The 17,450-nt window shown below is 58.3% G+C and overlaps 2 protein-coding genes across 2 annotated transcripts in view; both read right to left on the reverse strand.

The window, feature by feature from the left end:
• The window catches only part of VOLCADRAFT_106285 (uncharacterized protein), a gene marked incomplete at its 5' end in the record, with an annotated part of 3,976 nt that extends 2,562 nt beyond the window's left edge, over positions 1-1,414 (reverse strand). Inside the window, 3 exons of the mRNA XM_002954222.1 lie at positions 626-743; positions 905-1,097; positions 1,368-1,414. Of these exons, the coding sequence (XP_002954268.1) occupies positions 626-743; positions 905-1,097; positions 1,368-1,414 (358 nt within the window). The remainder of the gene's footprint in view (positions 1-625; positions 744-904; positions 1,098-1,367) is intronic.
• Positions 1,415-3,863: 2,449 nt separating this feature from the next.
• On the reverse strand, positions 3,864-17,172 carry VOLCADRAFT_118642 (uncharacterized protein; the record flags this gene model as incomplete). The annotated part of the gene is made up of 22 exons (XM_002954223.1): positions 3,864-4,190; positions 4,695-4,766; positions 4,872-4,932; positions 5,152-5,192; positions 5,455-5,735; positions 6,275-6,536; positions 6,996-7,372; positions 7,610-7,688; positions 8,008-8,068; positions 8,354-8,463; positions 8,974-9,467; positions 9,777-9,909; positions 10,391-10,712; positions 11,107-11,206; positions 11,295-11,682; positions 11,966-11,990; positions 12,661-13,106; positions 13,491-13,610; positions 13,883-13,964; positions 14,354-14,457; positions 15,812-15,862; positions 15,991-17,172. The coding sequence occupies 22 exons, from the start codon at positions 17,170-17,172 to the stop codon at positions 3,864-3,866; spliced, it is 5,118 nt and encodes a 1,705-aa protein (XP_002954269.1).
• Between the last annotated feature and the right edge of the window lie 278 nt (positions 17,173-17,450).

Genomic DNA, 17,450 nt, shown 5'->3' on the forward strand with positions numbered 1-17,450 from the left:
GGCGAGGGTGGAGTGGGCGGGGACGGAGGCAAAGGCGAGGGTGGAGTGGGCGGGGACGGAGGCAAGGGCGAGGGTGGGGTGGGTGGGGACGGAGGCAAGGGCGAGGGTGGGGTGGGCGGGGATGGAGGCGAGGGATATGGTGGGGTGGGCGGGGATGGAGGCTTGGGCGAGGGTGGAGTGGGCGGAGACGGGGGCGAGGGATAAGGTGGAGTGGGCGGGGACGGAGGCTTGGGCGATGGTGGGGTGGGCGGAGACGGAGGCTTGGGCGAGGGTGGGGTCGGCGGAGACGGAGGCTTGGGCGAGGGTGGGGTGGGCGGGGACGGAGGCTTGGGCGAGGGTGGGGTGGGCGGGGACGGAGGCTTGGGTGAGGGTGGGGTGGGCGGAGACGGCGGCAAGGGCGAGGGCGGAGTGGGTGGTAGCCGTGGAGGGGCCTTGCAGCATTTAATGCTCTTGTCAAAGAGGGCGGTCTGACAGACGCCGGGAGCACCGTTCGGCGGGGGCAAGCAGAATTCATTCAAAGTAGTGCAACCTTGACGTCCCTTGCTGTTCTTCAAGAAAAGGCAAATCTCAGCTCCATTGCTGCTAGTATTCAGGCCCAGATTGTTAATGAACAGAACTTGAGTACCGGGGGGAGCCGGAGGACTGGCGGGGAAGTGGAAATCTGGCTTCTGAAGGGAGAAATTCCCGTTGATGGTTGCCTTGATATCCAGGGACCACTTGTCGCATGCAGGATTGACGTTGAACTGCAGGCAAGGGAATGGCGATCAGGCATCACGAATCGATTTGTTCGGGTTATCAAATGTTATCGTGAAGAGAGGAGAAGGAAGTGAACCCACATCGTAACCCGAACTGTATGACGAGTTTGCTTTGAATCTCATCCCGCTCCTCTTTCACCCTGACTCACCTCGATCTTGTAGAGTCCCGCCCGAGCGCAGGCCTCGGTGCTGCTGCTAGTGTCCACAAGAAGCGTGAAGCAGTATTTGCCATTGCCATAGTCCTTAGGTGGCGATAAGGAATACGGGAAACCGGAAGGGGGGCAATTGCAGAATGGGAAGACCTTGTACTTCATCGACACTAAATCCTGCGCGTTGGCGGCCCTGCGAAGCAACAAAGCAAGTGACAGATGTCATTCCCTAGCAAAATGATCTCATTGTCATCTGCATCTCCGCGAGGAATGCCGTTTGGGTGACAAGCCCAAAAGATCATGGTTTACAAGGCCATCACAAGACAGTGCTTCCATACATTTTTGGCCATGTGGACTCAACCATGTGGATTTATAGATCTCTAGAAGATGGCGTAAGTAACGTACATGCTGCGCACTACTTTCAAAAGCGCCCTTTACCACGTCCACGATGCGCGCCACTTACGCGAATGCGGCCGCCATAAGCAGAAGAAGTTTCCAGTCTGACCTCATCGTTGTAAGCGAAGATGGTTATTCCAGCATTATATACAAGTCGAACAGCAGTAAATCAACGGGCCCACGGTACGACGATCATGTCGAATCCCGCAACTTCAGTCTTAAACACAAAAATCGTCACATTTACATGTCAGAAAATATTTGGCAATGGATAAATGAATTTCGCTGGGTAAATAAGCACTAAGACTCAAAACCCCACCTCAACCGGAGACGTCAGAATACGTAATTGACATTGGGCGACTTTCTTTCATCTCAGGACTTCACTTGTGGACAGTTAGGTAGGAATCGCACTAGTCCGATTATGACGATTTCCTATTGCTTCTTATGCTAAGGTGTCGGTAATGTTTCGTCCGCTTGAAGAGCACAACTTTGGTGGGACCCCATAAGTATGGCAAAATTGGAATATGTCATTGCCAATAAGTGGATATAGGCGAGGGAGCTATTGCTTGGCGGCTTCAGCTTCCCTTCGGACCGTGCATTACCTGTGAAAGAAGATGTGCGTTCGGTCATCACCTCTCCATGATAACCTAAATATGAGAAGTCATATACGGAAGAAAGAGAGGTTTGTTCCTGTAGCCACAGTGAGCTTGACGATCAACCTGTCATGGCCGGTCCTTCCTTGTAATCCGACCCGTCAGAACAGGTGATGTTTATGATTCTTTACATTTTGTTATTTGAGCACGATGGCTGCAGCCAGCAGGGTGTCATGCAATGGCATATGAGATGTCACCTTTTGTCAGGTTGGCCTTTAGCCTTCTCTAATGCCAAGGTTATTTCTCCACTTTAAGTAACTTGTAGCGTAATAGCAGCTGTCCAGTACACTTCTCCTTCACAATTCAGAGGGAGACCCCCACGTCCACCTAGTTGCATACCGATCGATATCGTCGTGCTGATTATCGTAAATCATCTTCTCTTCTCACCCACTGCTACTATGGAAATGATTCACAACATCAATACTCGCTTCCGGCTGTAAGCGCGCAACCGGGTGGGGTCGGTGAGTGTTCTGGTTTCGCAGCACGAAGCCGCAGCGTTAAATGAAATCCTAAACCGACATCCCTAAGGCTAGCCAGCATTTCGCAGATGAATTGCCTTCACTCAGCTTCACGCCACGCGGTATTCGCGTAGCCTACCTGTGAGCGCGCGCGGGGAAGATATCATGGCCCCTCTCTAGGTCCCCTAGCGTTGCCTGAAGTAATGTGAAAGCGATTTTAATTCATGTGAGGCCGATGTACAAGAGATACTTTTACAGGTAACTCGAATGCACGAATGCGCTATCAGTGGAAGCTGCAGGTAGCATGCTGCAGGGAACGTTTGGACCAGTTGCTTTTGCGTTTAGCCTGCTCATCCACATGATAAGGGAATACAATAATTTCACATGGCTTGATAATCGCGATTGGATACATACAATTGGGTAAAGGCGACACTCTTCGTTCACGCACGAGCTCATCTCATATGTTGAGGAAACGTCCACAAATTGTAATATTTACGCGTCGAAGAGATGGATCACCCTAAGTAGTGCAGCAGCCAAGTCCGGGCTTCGTCATCGATGGTTCGACAACTCTGCGAACGCATTCACGATGAATGCGCGAACATGTCTGCTAAGATTTTTTTTAACAAATCTTTTTCAAAACCTAAAATCTTCCTTTCAGTAGGCAATGATAACGATGCATAAAGATGGTCTACGTTTCGAAATTCTACTTCCTCTGATTGGCCCTGGCCTGCTTCTGACGGACCGTTATCTGAATCGGCCAGCTAGCGGCTTAAGTAGCTTCATGGCTTTGATATTTTATACTGTAGGCCTATGTGTGACGCCTTTACCTTTTTGCAAACCTCAAGGTTTCCTCTTCGCTTCTTCGGGGAGGCCCCAAGGATATCTACTATTCATCCACTATATCAACGCGTTGCAATTTTTTCTGCATATCTTGCGACACAGCTTTGGTCGCTATCATCCTTCGCAGAATTTTGCGCCTAACTCAGTCACAGAGTATCATGGCATTTGACTCAACCCTCTTCCACTGCTGTGCTGCAACCATTAGCTCTTGGTAACGGTACGCTACCAGCAGCATTGTCCTGGAAGCTAAATCAGTGATCTTTCTTCTTGGTTGACTATCTCGGCCTCTTGGTTGCTATCTTCATTACAGTTAGTGTCTGTGCTTAAGGGTTTGCGTTAAGAGCACCTTTGTTATCACCAACGTTTGGCTTGATAATCCGTACCGTTTAACGGTCAACCGTCAATAATTTGCTTTTTGCTCCTTCCCGGTATCGCAAACGCTCCCGAGCGCTTCTGGATTGTGCTAGCCAAACCATAGCTTAATGTTAAATATAACAAAACTTTGAATCTATTCAAGATCTTTTTTGCAGAGCGCAGTGTTATTGACAGCACAGCGGAGCGGATCGCTCCCAGTCCGGTGAAATCCTGTTCATGTCGTCTGAGGTGCTGCTGCTGCTACAGCATGAGAAGAGCCAGGGAGGTGGGTGTAAAACCAGCAAGCCAGTTCCGCTTTCCTTGCCATGGGGACAGACGCCACGAATTATAGCGCGAGCTGCGAGTCCCATCACGTGCCGCCAGTGCCGCCAGTCGCGGCGGCGGATGCGGTGATGACAGCAGCGCCGCCGCTGCCGCCGCCGCCGTCACCCAATCCGCCAGTGACCGCTCCTGTAGGCCATCATCACAGAGTCGCAAGGTTCTGATCGCCACCATCGCCGCCACCAACGCGCCGCCGCCTGCAACCTTCTGCGACCGAGCCCACCGACCGCTTCCCCGATGTCGGTCCTGGCGACGACAGAAGATCACCACCTCTCGTCACCACCACTACTGCGGCCACCAGTGCACCGCCACTACATCGCCGCCATCATCGCTAACCCGTCCTCCACCCCTCCCAACAGCCCCATGGATTACGGGGGACACACGCGGGCCTCATCATCTCGGTAACTCCACCAGCAGCCCACGTTACCAGGAGCCCGCAGGTCTCAGGCCCCTTCCCCTCCTTCATCATCCCCATCCCAGCAGCGACTACATGGCCTAATCAGGACATTCCCCCCCCACAAACACAGCGGTCAGAACCTTCGAGTGCCTCTAGTACCTCTGATGCCCACGTGACGCCAACGGCGGCAGTTGTTATCGTGGTTGTGATGGTGGTTGTGATGGGGAGTTGATTAAACTCGATAACGGGATCTTGTTCGTCACGTCATGGTACATAATCAACGGGGCCGCTGCCGCTGTGGCTGCAGCTGCGGTTGTAGCTGTGGTAGTAGTTGCATACGGCGGACACTTCACCTCCTCGAAGTCGCTGATAAGGCCCTCATGGCTAGGAGCTGCCGCCACTAGCCGACCCTCTGCTGCGACATCCTGCGGGAATGCGGGCGGGTGGGCGGGCGGGCGAAAGAGATGTACGGAAAAGAGAAGGGAAGTATATGGATCCGGAGGGGAGCTCGAGTACGTACGAACTCCCACCACCCGAACTTTGCATCTCTGCAGTGGCCCCGGTGGTTGAGGAAGGCCCGCACTGTGACCACTGTGGGGCGCCAGAGCAAACAGGAGGGGGGGGATGAAAAGAACCTGGTGCACTCAAGACCTAGGTGTATACAAATTAAATCAGATCAGGTGAAGTCGAACCAAGTCAAGTCAAGTCAAAGCAGATCATTGGAAGTCATTCCTCCGATCCTTTGCAACGGTGCGGATTCCCCCGGGCAGGCGGGCTGCGGGACTCTCGCCAGTACGGTTCGGTTCCCACCTGCAGTCACAACGGCACAGCGGCGTAGCATCCCCCTCCCGCTGGGGATGTGGAGGTGTGGAGGGGAGGGGGCCTCCTGTCAATAGCAGGCGCTCCCAAACGCACAGAGAGGCTGGCGACGGTAATGGCGACGGTAATGGCGACGGCGATGGCGACGGCGACGGCGACGGCGACGGCGACGGCCCCACACTAGCACCTGTATGGCACATTGACCTGCAAAACCACGCACCCCCCAGGCTACCCAACTACCGACCCTATCCCTCAACCACATAACATAACACCACCTCCTCACTCCCCCCTCACTTTAAGTAACCTGAGCACGAAGGGCGACATGCATTGCTGCCACTGCGTCGCACCCGCATGGTGCCCTTTCACCTCCGGCGAGCTGCTGCCGCTGCCGCTGCTACTGCTGCTGCTACTGCCGACGGTGGTAGTGGCCGCCGCCACAACGCCACTGCAGCCCTCCCCTCCGCCACCCTCCGCCTCCGAGGTGCGGCTCCAGGGTGGGTGGGAGTTCCTCATACGCTTCTGGGCCCTATGTGCAGCCCAGGTCAGGTAGAGCTGGTCCATGGCTCGAGTCACACCTGGTGAGGGTGAGGTTGGGGGGGGGGGAGAGAGGGGAAAGGACGGGCGGGAAAAGACATGCAAATGTGGCGAAGGGGAACACGGGTACAGTGAAAAAATTCCCCGGAGGGGATTTGAGCGGGATACCGCCCGATCGTAGATGCCCCAGCAAAGGGCGTCAAGAGGGCAAAGCCGGTGGAGGGGGGCAGGATGTCGGTGCAAGGCCGCCGGGTTTCATGTGCAGCAAGCAGCAGCAGCAGCTGGGGGAGGTTGGTTGAGGAAGGAGAGAAGGCGACCCCCCCGGAGAACGGCGGGCGACCCATGTCATGGAGGGGAACCCACCCGTAGAACCCACCCGCCCTCAATAACCCGCCCGCCCTCTCCCTCACCCCCTAAAGTCCCTACACCACCCTAAATACTCATCCACCATCCTCCAGTGTCTGAGACCCTCAAAGCAAGCGATATATTAGAGCTGCCCCAAAACTCCCCACCTGCAAGGGCCAACCGGGCCCTGCAAGGGCCAACATGCAGCCAAGAGGTTGGCCGCTCACCCACTCACCCACGAACAGCAACCTGAGCTCCTCAATACGCCGTACACCCTCCGCCGACAACTTATACGGCAGTAACCCGTCCTCACACCCGGTCACGAACACCACGGGAAACTCCAAGCCCTTGGAACCGTGGAGGGTTAGCAATTGTACGGCACCACCGGAGGAGGCGGCGGCGGAGGCGGAGGAAGGAGATGAGGGGGCAGTGGAGGGTGGTGACGACGTCCTGCGGGGGTTGCGGTGAGCGCCGCTGCCTCCCGCCGTGGATGCGGCCTACGGGGAATGTGTTGGGTTGGTTTGACAGACGGTCGGAACAGGGCGTGGTGAGGGGGAGAAGGAGGAGGACTTAGTGGTGGTGGAGGCGAAGGAAGGAAGGAATGTGAGAGATGGGGAGCGGCGGGGGAACCCCCCGGGGACAGCACGGGCCGTGCGGGTTTTTTATGACAGCGCGGACAGTCTTCGGTACGCCCTTAGTTTGCGGGGCGCGGGGTACGGGGCGCGGGTGCGAGGACCTCAAACATCCGACCGACCGAATACCTAACCTGGGAGCGGGGGGAGGTAGGGTTGCACCGGTAGGGGTTATCACCGCTTTCACAAAGCGCCCCACCCGTTGAGGGTCATTACCCCATAATGCCCTATGGCGAAAACCCCTTCCCTCGCCGTACAGCTAGTCACAAACCTCGTATGTCGTATACAGCTCATGCCATCGGAGCCTGCCGCAAAGGACCTCACCTCCCCGCGTTTCCGTACATCTTCCGCCGCCGTCACCAGGTCGCCCACACAGCCAGCAAATTCCTGTAGCAGGGGCACCGCTACCGCCACCTCCGCTGCCGCTGCCGCTGCCGCCGGCCCCGTCATCACCGGCGGCAGCACAGCCGGGGGGGATACCGGGGCGCTGGCAGACGAGGAGGAGAAGGAGGGGGAGGAGGAGGAGGGGGTAGCACCGCCACAACCCTCCGTCGCCACCGCCACATCCTCCTCCTCCTCTTCCTCCTGCTCTTCGCCGGCTGTTTGTCGGGCTGCTTTGGCCGCAAGCAACATCTGGTCCCGGGCCCAACCGTATTGACTCGCAGCCTCGAGAAACTGAGACAGGCTGGCGCGCTCCTTGGCTGGTTAGCCGTTGACGGTTGACGGTTAGCCGGGGGTTGTTGGCAGCGGGTGTTGGCGAACCAACAGCGGGTGTTTGCGGCATGGGCCAATTGGCAGTTGGCAGTTGGCAGTTGGCGGGTAGGGGTTGCCGGTCTCTATCCGTGAGACAGCAACGCCAGAAAGTGTTTGCTGCTACAGCTGCTGTACCCTCTTGTCAGACCTCTCTCCCCCTCTTGTACGACAACTGCCGTACTCACCCAAATCCTTCCTGCCCCCGTGCTCCAGCTCCATCCACGTAAGATAGCCGGTGGCACGAACCACCATGTTGACCAGGTCCTGAGTAAAGAGAAGGGGAGGCGAGCGAATGAAAAAATCAGAAGATGAAGATGACGATAACGATGCAAAAAAACAAACAACCTCAGGTGCCCCCATGTCCAGAGACTGCCGCACAATGTCGTACGAGTTTAAGAAAGGAAGGGGGGAACGAATGGGGAGGAGGGGAGGAAAGGACGAGCCAAAACCCAAACGTGCTGTGAAGGTAATCGCGCTGGGGGAAGGGGGGGAGGGGGGAAGGCGAACCACTGGCGTGTGAAGCAGATACCATACCGCCATGCGCTGTCATGCCGTACAAATATAACCATTTGCGTTGCCGTACCTCAGCGCCGTACCCGGTCGCCGATGCCACATTAAGCAGCACCACGAGGTCTCGCAAAAAGCTGAGGGAGCAAGCGGCAAGAGGGAAACAGAATTAACCAACTAACCAATTAAGTAACGAACAAACCGGCTGTTTGGAAATGAACAGATTTGAGGAATAGTGTTAGTGTACATATAAGTGCTTACATACCTGAAGTACTACGCATACGGCCGTCAAACCCAACGTCACATGAACCCCGAAGGCGGGGGGGACCACACATGAACACGGAGGCAGGTTCACAACAATGGCACGCGGTACAACACGACAGACAAACTGACTGACAGACAGACTGACTGACTCGACTCACACGATGCCGTCGTACTCGGCCTCTCCTGGGTGTAACGCCAGCGCTTGGCAGAGCTCCAGGGGTGGCGGTGGAGCCAGCGGGCTGGGGAAGGCCTCGTTATCCACAATGAGCTGAGTGCGTGTGCGTGTGTTTTAGAGGGGTTGCGTGTGTGTTTGTGTTTTGGAAGGGGGGAAACCGGGGGGAGCGGCAAGGGGGAGAGGACGGTGAGGCGGGGAAAGGGGAAGGGTTTAGGCCGGAACGCGAACAAAGACAAACAAGCGAAATTCAAGCTGCCGTACGTCGCAGGTGGGAGAAGCGAGAGAGCAGCTAGAGGAGGTGGCAGGAGTTGTGAGAGCTCTCTGTGATTGCCTTCCCACCTTCCCACCGTCGTACATAAGTCACATGTCGCCGTGTCCGCCTCAATACACCGGACCGCCCGCACCGCCGCTCCCCCCCCGCCCCAGATGCCATCATCTGACAACTGACCAGTGTCGTACTAGTACTGCACATCCTGCAGGTCATATCCCGCGCACTAACCCCCTCACACACCCCCAACGCACCCAAACCCTCAAAACGCTCTTTCCCCCCCAAAACCACACACACATACACACACGTACACACACATACATACAGACACACACCATCCAGGGGTCGTCCTGCGGGGCCAGGTCCGGGAACGCCAGCTTGCGGCGGAACGGTGAAGGCCCCAACGGGCAGTACCGACCCTCTCCACCACCACCACTGCTGCCGTCACTGCCGCCGCCGTCACCGCCACTGCCGTCACCGCCGCCGCCGCCGCCGGGCGCCGTCATTCCGTTCGGGCGAGGACACAGGGCGTGCTCTGGCGGCGGCGGCATCAGCAGTTCCAAGGCGTCCCGTACGGGCTCGTACAACCACGGCGGTAACTCCTGAGTTGTTGGGTCCAGGGGGGGATGTCCAGGGTAGAGCAGCTGCAGTGGGGGCCAACAAGAATTTGAATTTGAATTTGAATTCGAATTCGAGCCGCCGCCGCCGCCACCACCGTCTTGTTCTTCTTCCCGGGGCCTTATGGGCGCCACCATGTCTCCGAACAGCAGCCTCCCTGGAGAGGTCCCCCGGTAGGCGGGGCGCTTTAGCCGGGCGAGTACGGCACTGCCTGACATGCGGCGGGAGTGGAGGGGGGGGAGGGAAGGGGAGTGGAGGGGAGTGGAGGGGAGGGGAGGGGGGGGAGGGAAGGGGAGTGGAGGGGAGTGGAGGGGAGGGGAGCGGAAGGGTGAAGGTGTGGTAAAGTCCTTATCCGGTTGATCGTAGTGTGGTGGTGGTAATGGTGGTGCGCGAGATAATGTGGTGTGTATGTGGACGTGTGCATGTGGGTGACGTTTACATATATGTATATGTACACGTACTTGTACGCGCGTGTGTGTGTGTGTGTGTGTGTGTTGTGTGTGTTTTCCCCCTCACTCACCCGGGTCAATTCCCCTCCTGGGCCGGGTGAGCACCTGGGCCAGCAGGCCCCCACTGCACTCCAGGGGCGCCGCTGCAAGGCGGAGAAACGCCGCAATGTCCCGTACTTGCTCCGAAGCCCAGAAGGGGGAGCTCTTGGGCAGAACGTACGGCACTCCGGCAGCTTGGAGGGCCTCCTCCAGAACACGGGCCTTATCACATCACAGGTTGACCACAAGGGGAGGTAGAACTTACAATTTAAAACTGGCCTTTCGGACAACAAGTTTTATACATTTTCTCTTTTTGAGGTCCAGGGCGCGTCGGGGCCGGGGGATATCAGAACGGGCAATCGAAACCCAACAGATGCAAGTTTTTTGATGTCCTAAAAAACACCGTTCTAGAAGCTGAGGTCGGGTCCTTAGGACTTTGAGCGGTAAGTCAAACATTACAACAAACTGTTAGAGCTCCGGAGCGGAGACCATCCAAACGGAGGTCTCAGATCTCTGAGACAGATCCCAACCACCACCACCACCGCCACCATCCAGCGGCCGGCTTTACATCCCGCCGCATCTCGAGCCGGCTGGCTCTACACCGGACCCCCTCGCTCCATTTCGCGTGTGCCATTTCGCGTATTACCTGACGGTTTAGACGGTACAGCACCGCCACGTCCTGCAGCCGTACAGATCGTCCTGGCCCCGAAACCAACTTCCGAATCTGCGCTGCCACCCAAGCTGCTTCCTGCCGCCCGTTACCGGTCGTTACAACCGCCACTGCAGCGCCGGGACGAGGTGTGCGCACCGCCTCTAGCACAGTCAAAGGATGTAGCTGCTGCTGCTGCTGCTGTTGCTGTTGTACTTTTGTTGTTGATAGTGGTGATGGTGAATGTGGTGGTGGTGGTGATGTCAGGTGGGTCTGGTTGATGATGCGCTGCGCGACCTCCACTATGTGCGGCAAGGACCTGCCGCCCCCGGGGGAGGGGAGCGGTGGGGGGGAGGGGGAAGGGGAGCCGGGAGGGGGGGAGCGGGGAGGAGGAGCCGGGGGGAGGGGGGAAGGGGGGGTTACGGATACGGATACGGACACGCGGGCGGTGTTGCAGATGGAGGTGGGGGAATGTGCGACGATGCTGATTTAACGTTCGGGGTGTGGTGAGGATGGCCACACACGGGCAGCTGCCAAAACACACCACTACCCGGTTGCTCATGTACGGAACGACATCACTTCCCACCTCTTCTCCGCCTCTCCAGCCGGAGGGGGATTCCGCCACGTTGCCGTACATCCCCAGTTCACATGGTGGCCACGTAAGCCCCCCCGCCCTCTCTCCCCTCTGTCCACATTCCCCTCCACGCACCCACCGGTGATTGCGGCGCAAGACGAGGGAGGCCGTCGCTCCAGGGCCAGCCCCTGATGTCGCCGCCTCCGCCGCCACAGGAGCAGTAGCAACACGATCGGTTCCTGCAGCGCCAGCGGCATGCTCGTTTAAAGATGTCATACCGGCGTCGGTTAGACCAGTCCTTCCCGTACAGCTTCCCACCTTCCGCACCTCCTCTTGGCGTTGCGACCTCTTCAGCAAGAACACGCAACGAGGCATCCCCCTCCGCCGTCGCCCTCTGCGCCGCCGCGATGCCGTACAATCCACCAGCCGCCGCCGCTGTCGTCGCCAGCGGCGGCAAGGGAGCTTCCGCCAGGAGTAGATCTTCATCCGGCGGCTCCGCCGCCGCTACCACCATTCCGCCGCCGCCGCCGCCGCCGCCGCCGCCGCCGCCGCTGCTGCCGCCGCCGCTGCTGCCGCCGCCGGCTATAGCTCCGCGGCCCTCCGGCAGCGCTCCCCGCCACATGTAGATGGACTGATTGGCGTCCCCCACCAGAAACAGCTCCGAGCCCTCGGACCTCAACAACTGGACCAGGCGGTACTGCGGCAGGTTCGTGTCCTAGGGTGTGTGCAGGGCGCGATGGGGGGAGCGGCCGCGTGTGGGGGAAGGGGAGATGTAGGGGCGTGGGGAAGAAAACGTGTGTGTCTGTGTGTGTGTGTGTGTATGTGTGAACGTCATCTCCCCGGCCAAAACCCCCCACCTCCCAGCGTACCTCCTTGCCGGGTCATCGCGCATCCACACCTTCCCCCCGGGCACTTTCCCCTCCACAAACCCCCCGTCTTTCCCTGACTTCCTGTCCGACTGCCGTACACCCCAAAACCCCCAACACACACGCCGATACCTGGAACTCATCCACCAGCACGTGCCTGACCAGACAGAGGGGGGGGAGATGTACGGCAGCCAGTCGGGTCCACGGCGGTCATGGGGCCGGATGGGGCCAGGGCGGCGTGTGTATGTGTGTGTATGTGTGTGTGTGAGTGTGTGTGTGTGAGTGTGAGTGTGAGTGTGAGTGTGAGTGTGTGTGTGTGAGTGTGTGTGTGAGTGTGTGTGTGAGTGTGTGTGTGAGTGTGTGTGAGTGTGAGTGTGTGTGAGTGTGAGTGTGTGTGAGTGTGAGTGTGTTGTGTGTGTGTGTGTGTGAGTGTGTGTGTGAGAGAGAGAGAGAGGGGGGAAAGGGTGGGTGGGTGGGGGGGTGGGGTGGGCTGAACAGGGTCAAAGCGAGCCCTAGTATCCCCAGGTGTGCTGGTTGAATGCGGGGGGGGGTGGAGGGGGGACAGACGAACCACAAACGAGTGGGGGTGGAGGGGCCCGGAGGAGGAGGGCGGATGGCGGTCATAATGACGACGAGAGGAACGCATTAGGTGCTTGGCCCTTCACGCCTGCCTCCTCTAACTCTTAGACAGACACCCCACGCCTCTTCTTCGCTCTTCTTCACCCCTTTCTTCGCCGGCCCCACCCCCACCACCAAACCCCCCTAAACATTTCAACACGTGGATTATTTAGATCCCTCAATGATGACCTCCGCTGAAGTCGACTCACCTGAACGCCCTGGACGCCGCCCTCCTGGCAGGACCCTGCAGCAGCAACGCTACAGCCAGCCCCACCAAATCGTCAAAGTCAACGCAGCCGCTGACTTTGACCCGCTCGTCGTACAACTCCAGGGTTGTCAAAAAACGGTCTATATCGGACTTCTTACGTTCCTTCTCCAACGAACCCAAGTGGCCATCCCTGCTACCGCTGCTGCTAATGCTGCTGCTAATGCCACCGCCGGCGCCGCCGTCAATTTCGTGACGATGCTGTTGCTGCTGTTGCTGCTGCTGCTGCTGGTTTGGTGGCGGCGGCTGCTGATACTGATAATAGTTATTCCTCAGCAAGCTATCCAACTGCGTGTTGAAGGGCGCCAGGCGCCGCATGTTGGCCAGCAGCTCCTGCCTCGTGAGCCCGTGTGTGGTGTCCACGCGGTTCTTGACGAAGGATATCAGCTCCTGGGGGGGGTGCGGTTAGGGTTAGGGGGGAGAAGGAATAGGAGGGATGGAGTGGGAGGTGGGGGGTGATGCGATGCGAGGGGGCGGGTGGATGGGTATTGGTAAAATGCCAAGTAGTAGTGGTACGATTAACAACTGCGCCGCCATTTTAACGACATTACCAGCCGGGCCCAGCTGCCTGTCGTACATCACCGGCCCGGCTGCCTGTCGTACATCACGGGCCAAGCTGCCTGTCGTACAGCTGCTACTTGCTCCTGCTAGTGCCCCTGTAACCCCCATATTCCGACATGCCGTACATGCAGCCCCATGGTTTCCTCCGCCCTGCTGCTACTGCCCCTGCCGCTACTGCTGCTGCCACCGCCCCTGCCCCTCTGTTGCTCTCACCTTGAATGCCTTGGCCCTGGCCTGCCGACTGCCCTCCCCCCTCCCCCCCCAGCTCCCCTCCCCCTCCTCCTGCTCCTCCTGCCGCAGAGCCTGCATGAAGATGCGGTCCCGCTCCTGCTCCTGCGCTTAGTGAGGGGTGGGGAGGTGCCAGGAGCAGTAGCAGTAGCAGTAGCAGTAGCAGTAGCAGTACCTCCACACCATCAGCAAAACCAGTAATGGCAGTGGCAGGGAAACGCATACGCTGCAACAACGCCCAGTAAGGGTTGAGGGAGAGTTGGGACATCACGATTCGGATATCTGCTGGTGGTGGTAGTGGTGGTGGTAGTGGTAGTAGTGGTTACGAACAATACCCTTTTCGGCTCCAAGTTCAGAAACCCTAACCTTTGCCGTACCTCCAATATCCGAAAGTCCTTAGAAAGCCAGCTCAGCCGCGCGGACGGATCCGATGTACGGTCCGCCAAATGGAAGTACGACCTGCGGATGCCGTACACCGTACATTATACAAGACATAAACACACTCGGATGCCGACACCCAGGCTTAGAGCCCCGAGGCTAACACTGCCGAGGACGAAATTCCGTCGCGTCGTACTCAGTACAAGTCCCCCGTGTACGGCAACCTCGGTACAAACCGTAAAAACCACCACGCCGAAACACCCCACGGATTGAGTAACCCCCCAAGTAACCCCCCCAGTCTGTAGTTCGCCTTACCCCCCACGTATGTTGCCTCGAAGTTAAACACCGGTAAACACCGGTATTCCATAAGGAGCCGTGGGCGCCCCCTTCCCCCCCCCTCACCTCCCCCCTCACCTCCCCCTTCACCTCACCTCACCTCATCTCCCCCCTCACCTCCCCCTTCACCTCACCTCAGCAGTTTGGCACTCAGGGAGTGGAAGGTGCCCGTGAAGACGTCCTCGGCCGCCGCCGCCCCCAGGGCCTCCCGCAGGCGGCTGCTCAGCTCATCCGCGGTCTGCAACAGGGGGGCGGGGCGGGGGGGAAGGGCGGGGGGAAAGATGCACCATGAGCGAGTGAAGTTGATGCCAAGGAAAGGCTGCTGCGACAGATGTAAAGCACGGGCGGGGGGAGGGGCGGGGGAAAGACGAACCACACACGATTGAAGCTGCTGCCAGGGCAAGAGAGTATCAAGCGTAGAACTGACCGAAAGGCGTCCGTGGCGACCGTGACCTCGGGATGACGAAGTGAAGATGATGTCGGAAAAACTACCTACCTAAGCCGCCAGAACTAAAAAAGCGGAATAGTATTGCCAATGCGTAAAGAAGTAGGTGTAGGAAAGTAGTAGTGAAGGCGGCGGAAGCGTAGTAAAGTAGTGCTGTCGTAAAGCTGGCATAAAGTTGCTGGCCTGGACAAATAGCTGATTTGCTGATACTGAAAAGCTGTCGGTATGCGAGTGCTCCTCCCAACCCCCCAAAACTAAAGCGCGCGACCGACCCGACCGACCCGACTATCCTAGTCCGGCTAGCCGACCGACGCCAACGCGATATACCAAAGAAGCTCGAACCACCCTTTGGACTCACCTGGCCAGGCAGCAGAAGCAGCGGGCAAAGGCACATGCGAGGCAGAGAGGTAGAGAGGTGGGAGAGTTGTGAGCAGCAAACGATAAATACAAAAACGCATGCAAATGCTGCTGAAAAGGAGTATTAAACTAGCTGACCGGGGAAGCTGGAAATGAGAAGCCCTAAAGAACCTATATGAAAACGGAAGAAAACGGCGGGGGACGGGAGGGGAGAAGGGGGGGGGCGGAGGGGAAGGGAAAAGAGTGTACAAGAAGCAGAACTGACCAGTAGGCGTTCTTGAAGGCGGCGACCTTGGGATGACGTAGTGAAGATGGTTTCGGAAAACTACCTACCTAGCCGCCAAGACTAAAATAAGATAAGCGCGGAAGAAAAGCAGTAAAGCCAAGCCGTAAAGAAGTAAAGGTAAGGGAAGGGGAGGGGAGTCACATGCAAAAGGAAGTCAGAAAGGGGAGAAGGGGATGAGAACGCGAGGTTAAGGTCCGGACGGAAACACCGGGAGGGCGAAGCAGGCCCCCCTCCACAGGCAGTGCCAGTGCCAGTCCTGGTTGCTAAGTGGCGTACAGGCAGACAAACCACACTTTGTAAACATTGCGCACAAATGCAAATAATGCAAATAATGCAAATAATGCAAATAATAATAATAATAATAATAATAATGATAATATATATAATAACAATAATGGAACGCATGCAGCTCCCCAGGCTCACACCTCTTGCAGCACTGTTACAGTGCCCACGTTCCGACCTCCCACCCACGCCAACAGCTGCCCGACTCACCCACCCACCCACCTTGCGCGTGAACGTCACCAGCCCGATATTGCGAGGATGGACACCGTGCACCTGAGGGGTGACGGGTGTGGGGCGATGGATATTGGTTGGGCTATCGAAGCTGCGTTTAACTCCTACCACGGTGTCTTCATCTAAAAAGTACCTTGTACGACACTGTAGTACATGTGTACGAACCCTACCTGTACGAGCTCCGTCACTCGGGCGATGAGTGTGCGTGTTTTCCCGCTGCCGGGCCCGGCGCTCACGGTGACGATGGGTGCGGAGCGGTCACGAACCGCCGCCAGCTGCTCGTCATTTAGACCGTCGTACCGGTGTTGCGACCGCGTGTCCGCCGCCTCCGCCGGCGGCGTCGACGCTGCCGTACTCGCCTCCTCCGCCGGGACCCCGGACGGCGGAGCGGCGGGACCGGCAGTCGTGTTATCAACGCTGCTGCCGTCGTCAGTTGCCATGCTCCCATTCCCTTTGCTACTACTGCTACTGCTGTCACTCGGGCTACTGTTTTTGATACTGTTGCTGATGTCGCTACTGCTGCTACCGCTGCTGCTGATGTCGCTACTGCTGCTACCGCTGCTGCTGATGTCGCTGCTGCTGCTACGGCTGGCGCTGATGTCGCTGCTGCTGCTACCGCTGCTACAGCTGCCGGTGGGGTTACCAGGCCCAGTGAAAGAGGAAGAGACCTGTACGAGCTGAGTCACGCCGTTGGTGGCGGCGGCGACAGCGACAGCTGCGGCGCTGTGCTCTTGCTGATCTTGCTGATGCAGCGTCGGCGTCGGCGTCGGCTGCGCTGGTGGCTGCGGCTGTAGTTGTTGCTGTGGCTGTTCCTGCTGAGACAGCTGCGGAGATTGTTGCGGCGGGCACGATGGTTTCTGGGGCTGCGTCTGCCGTGGTTGCCGTTGCTGCTGCCCCAAGCCCTGCTGTGGCTGCGCCTGCTTTGGCATCAGCATCTCCGCCGGGACTGGTTGAGACGGCGGTGGCGGCGGCGGCGGCGGCGGCGCTGATTTGCGTCGCGTCGATGGGGGTTGGACGCGCGGCGGCGGCAGAGACGGCGGTGCGCTGGCGCGCGAAGGACCCCTAGCAGCGGCAGCAGCAGGACTTGCGGCGGCGGCACCGCCGCCGCCGCCGCCACTGCCGCCACTCCTCTTCCGTCGAGCACCGCTGAACAACCTGGCGGCGGAGAATGAGATGGGATGGGATGGCTGTGCATGGCTCGTGGACAGAGCCTGTGCAAGGCCCGCCGTGCTGTACGGCAATACACGCATGACCGCCGCTGCGGCGGAAGGTGGCGTCCGAAGTCCCCAGCGACTCGACAGCGGGGCTTGCAATGTCGTGCGACGAGGTTCGGGCCATGTCAACAGCCCCATATGAGCCGATTCGCGTGTACAGGGCAAGGATGCGACAGTACTGGTGACGTCAGCTCCGCTGGTGGGAGCTGCGGCGGCTGACGCATTCCGGCACGCGGTAAAGTACCCCTGGATGGACGTTCCCCTGAACCTGCCATCGTGAGATGAAGTCCGAGGAACACCCGGGAACAAAAGAAGGGAGAGGAAGTTGACGGCCCGTCCGGTGGAGCAGCAGTTGTAAATGCTGAACCCGCCGCTGCAGGATGCATGAAGGGCTACTGCGCAGCTATTGCACGGCC

This window comes from Volvox carteri, assembly GCF_000143455.1.
Source record: "Volvox carteri f. nagariensis unplaced genomic scaffold VOLCAscaffold_41, whole genome shotgun sequence".
Classification (NCBI taxonomy): Eukaryota; Viridiplantae; Chlorophyta; class Chlorophyceae; order Chlamydomonadales; family Volvocaceae; genus Volvox; species Volvox carteri.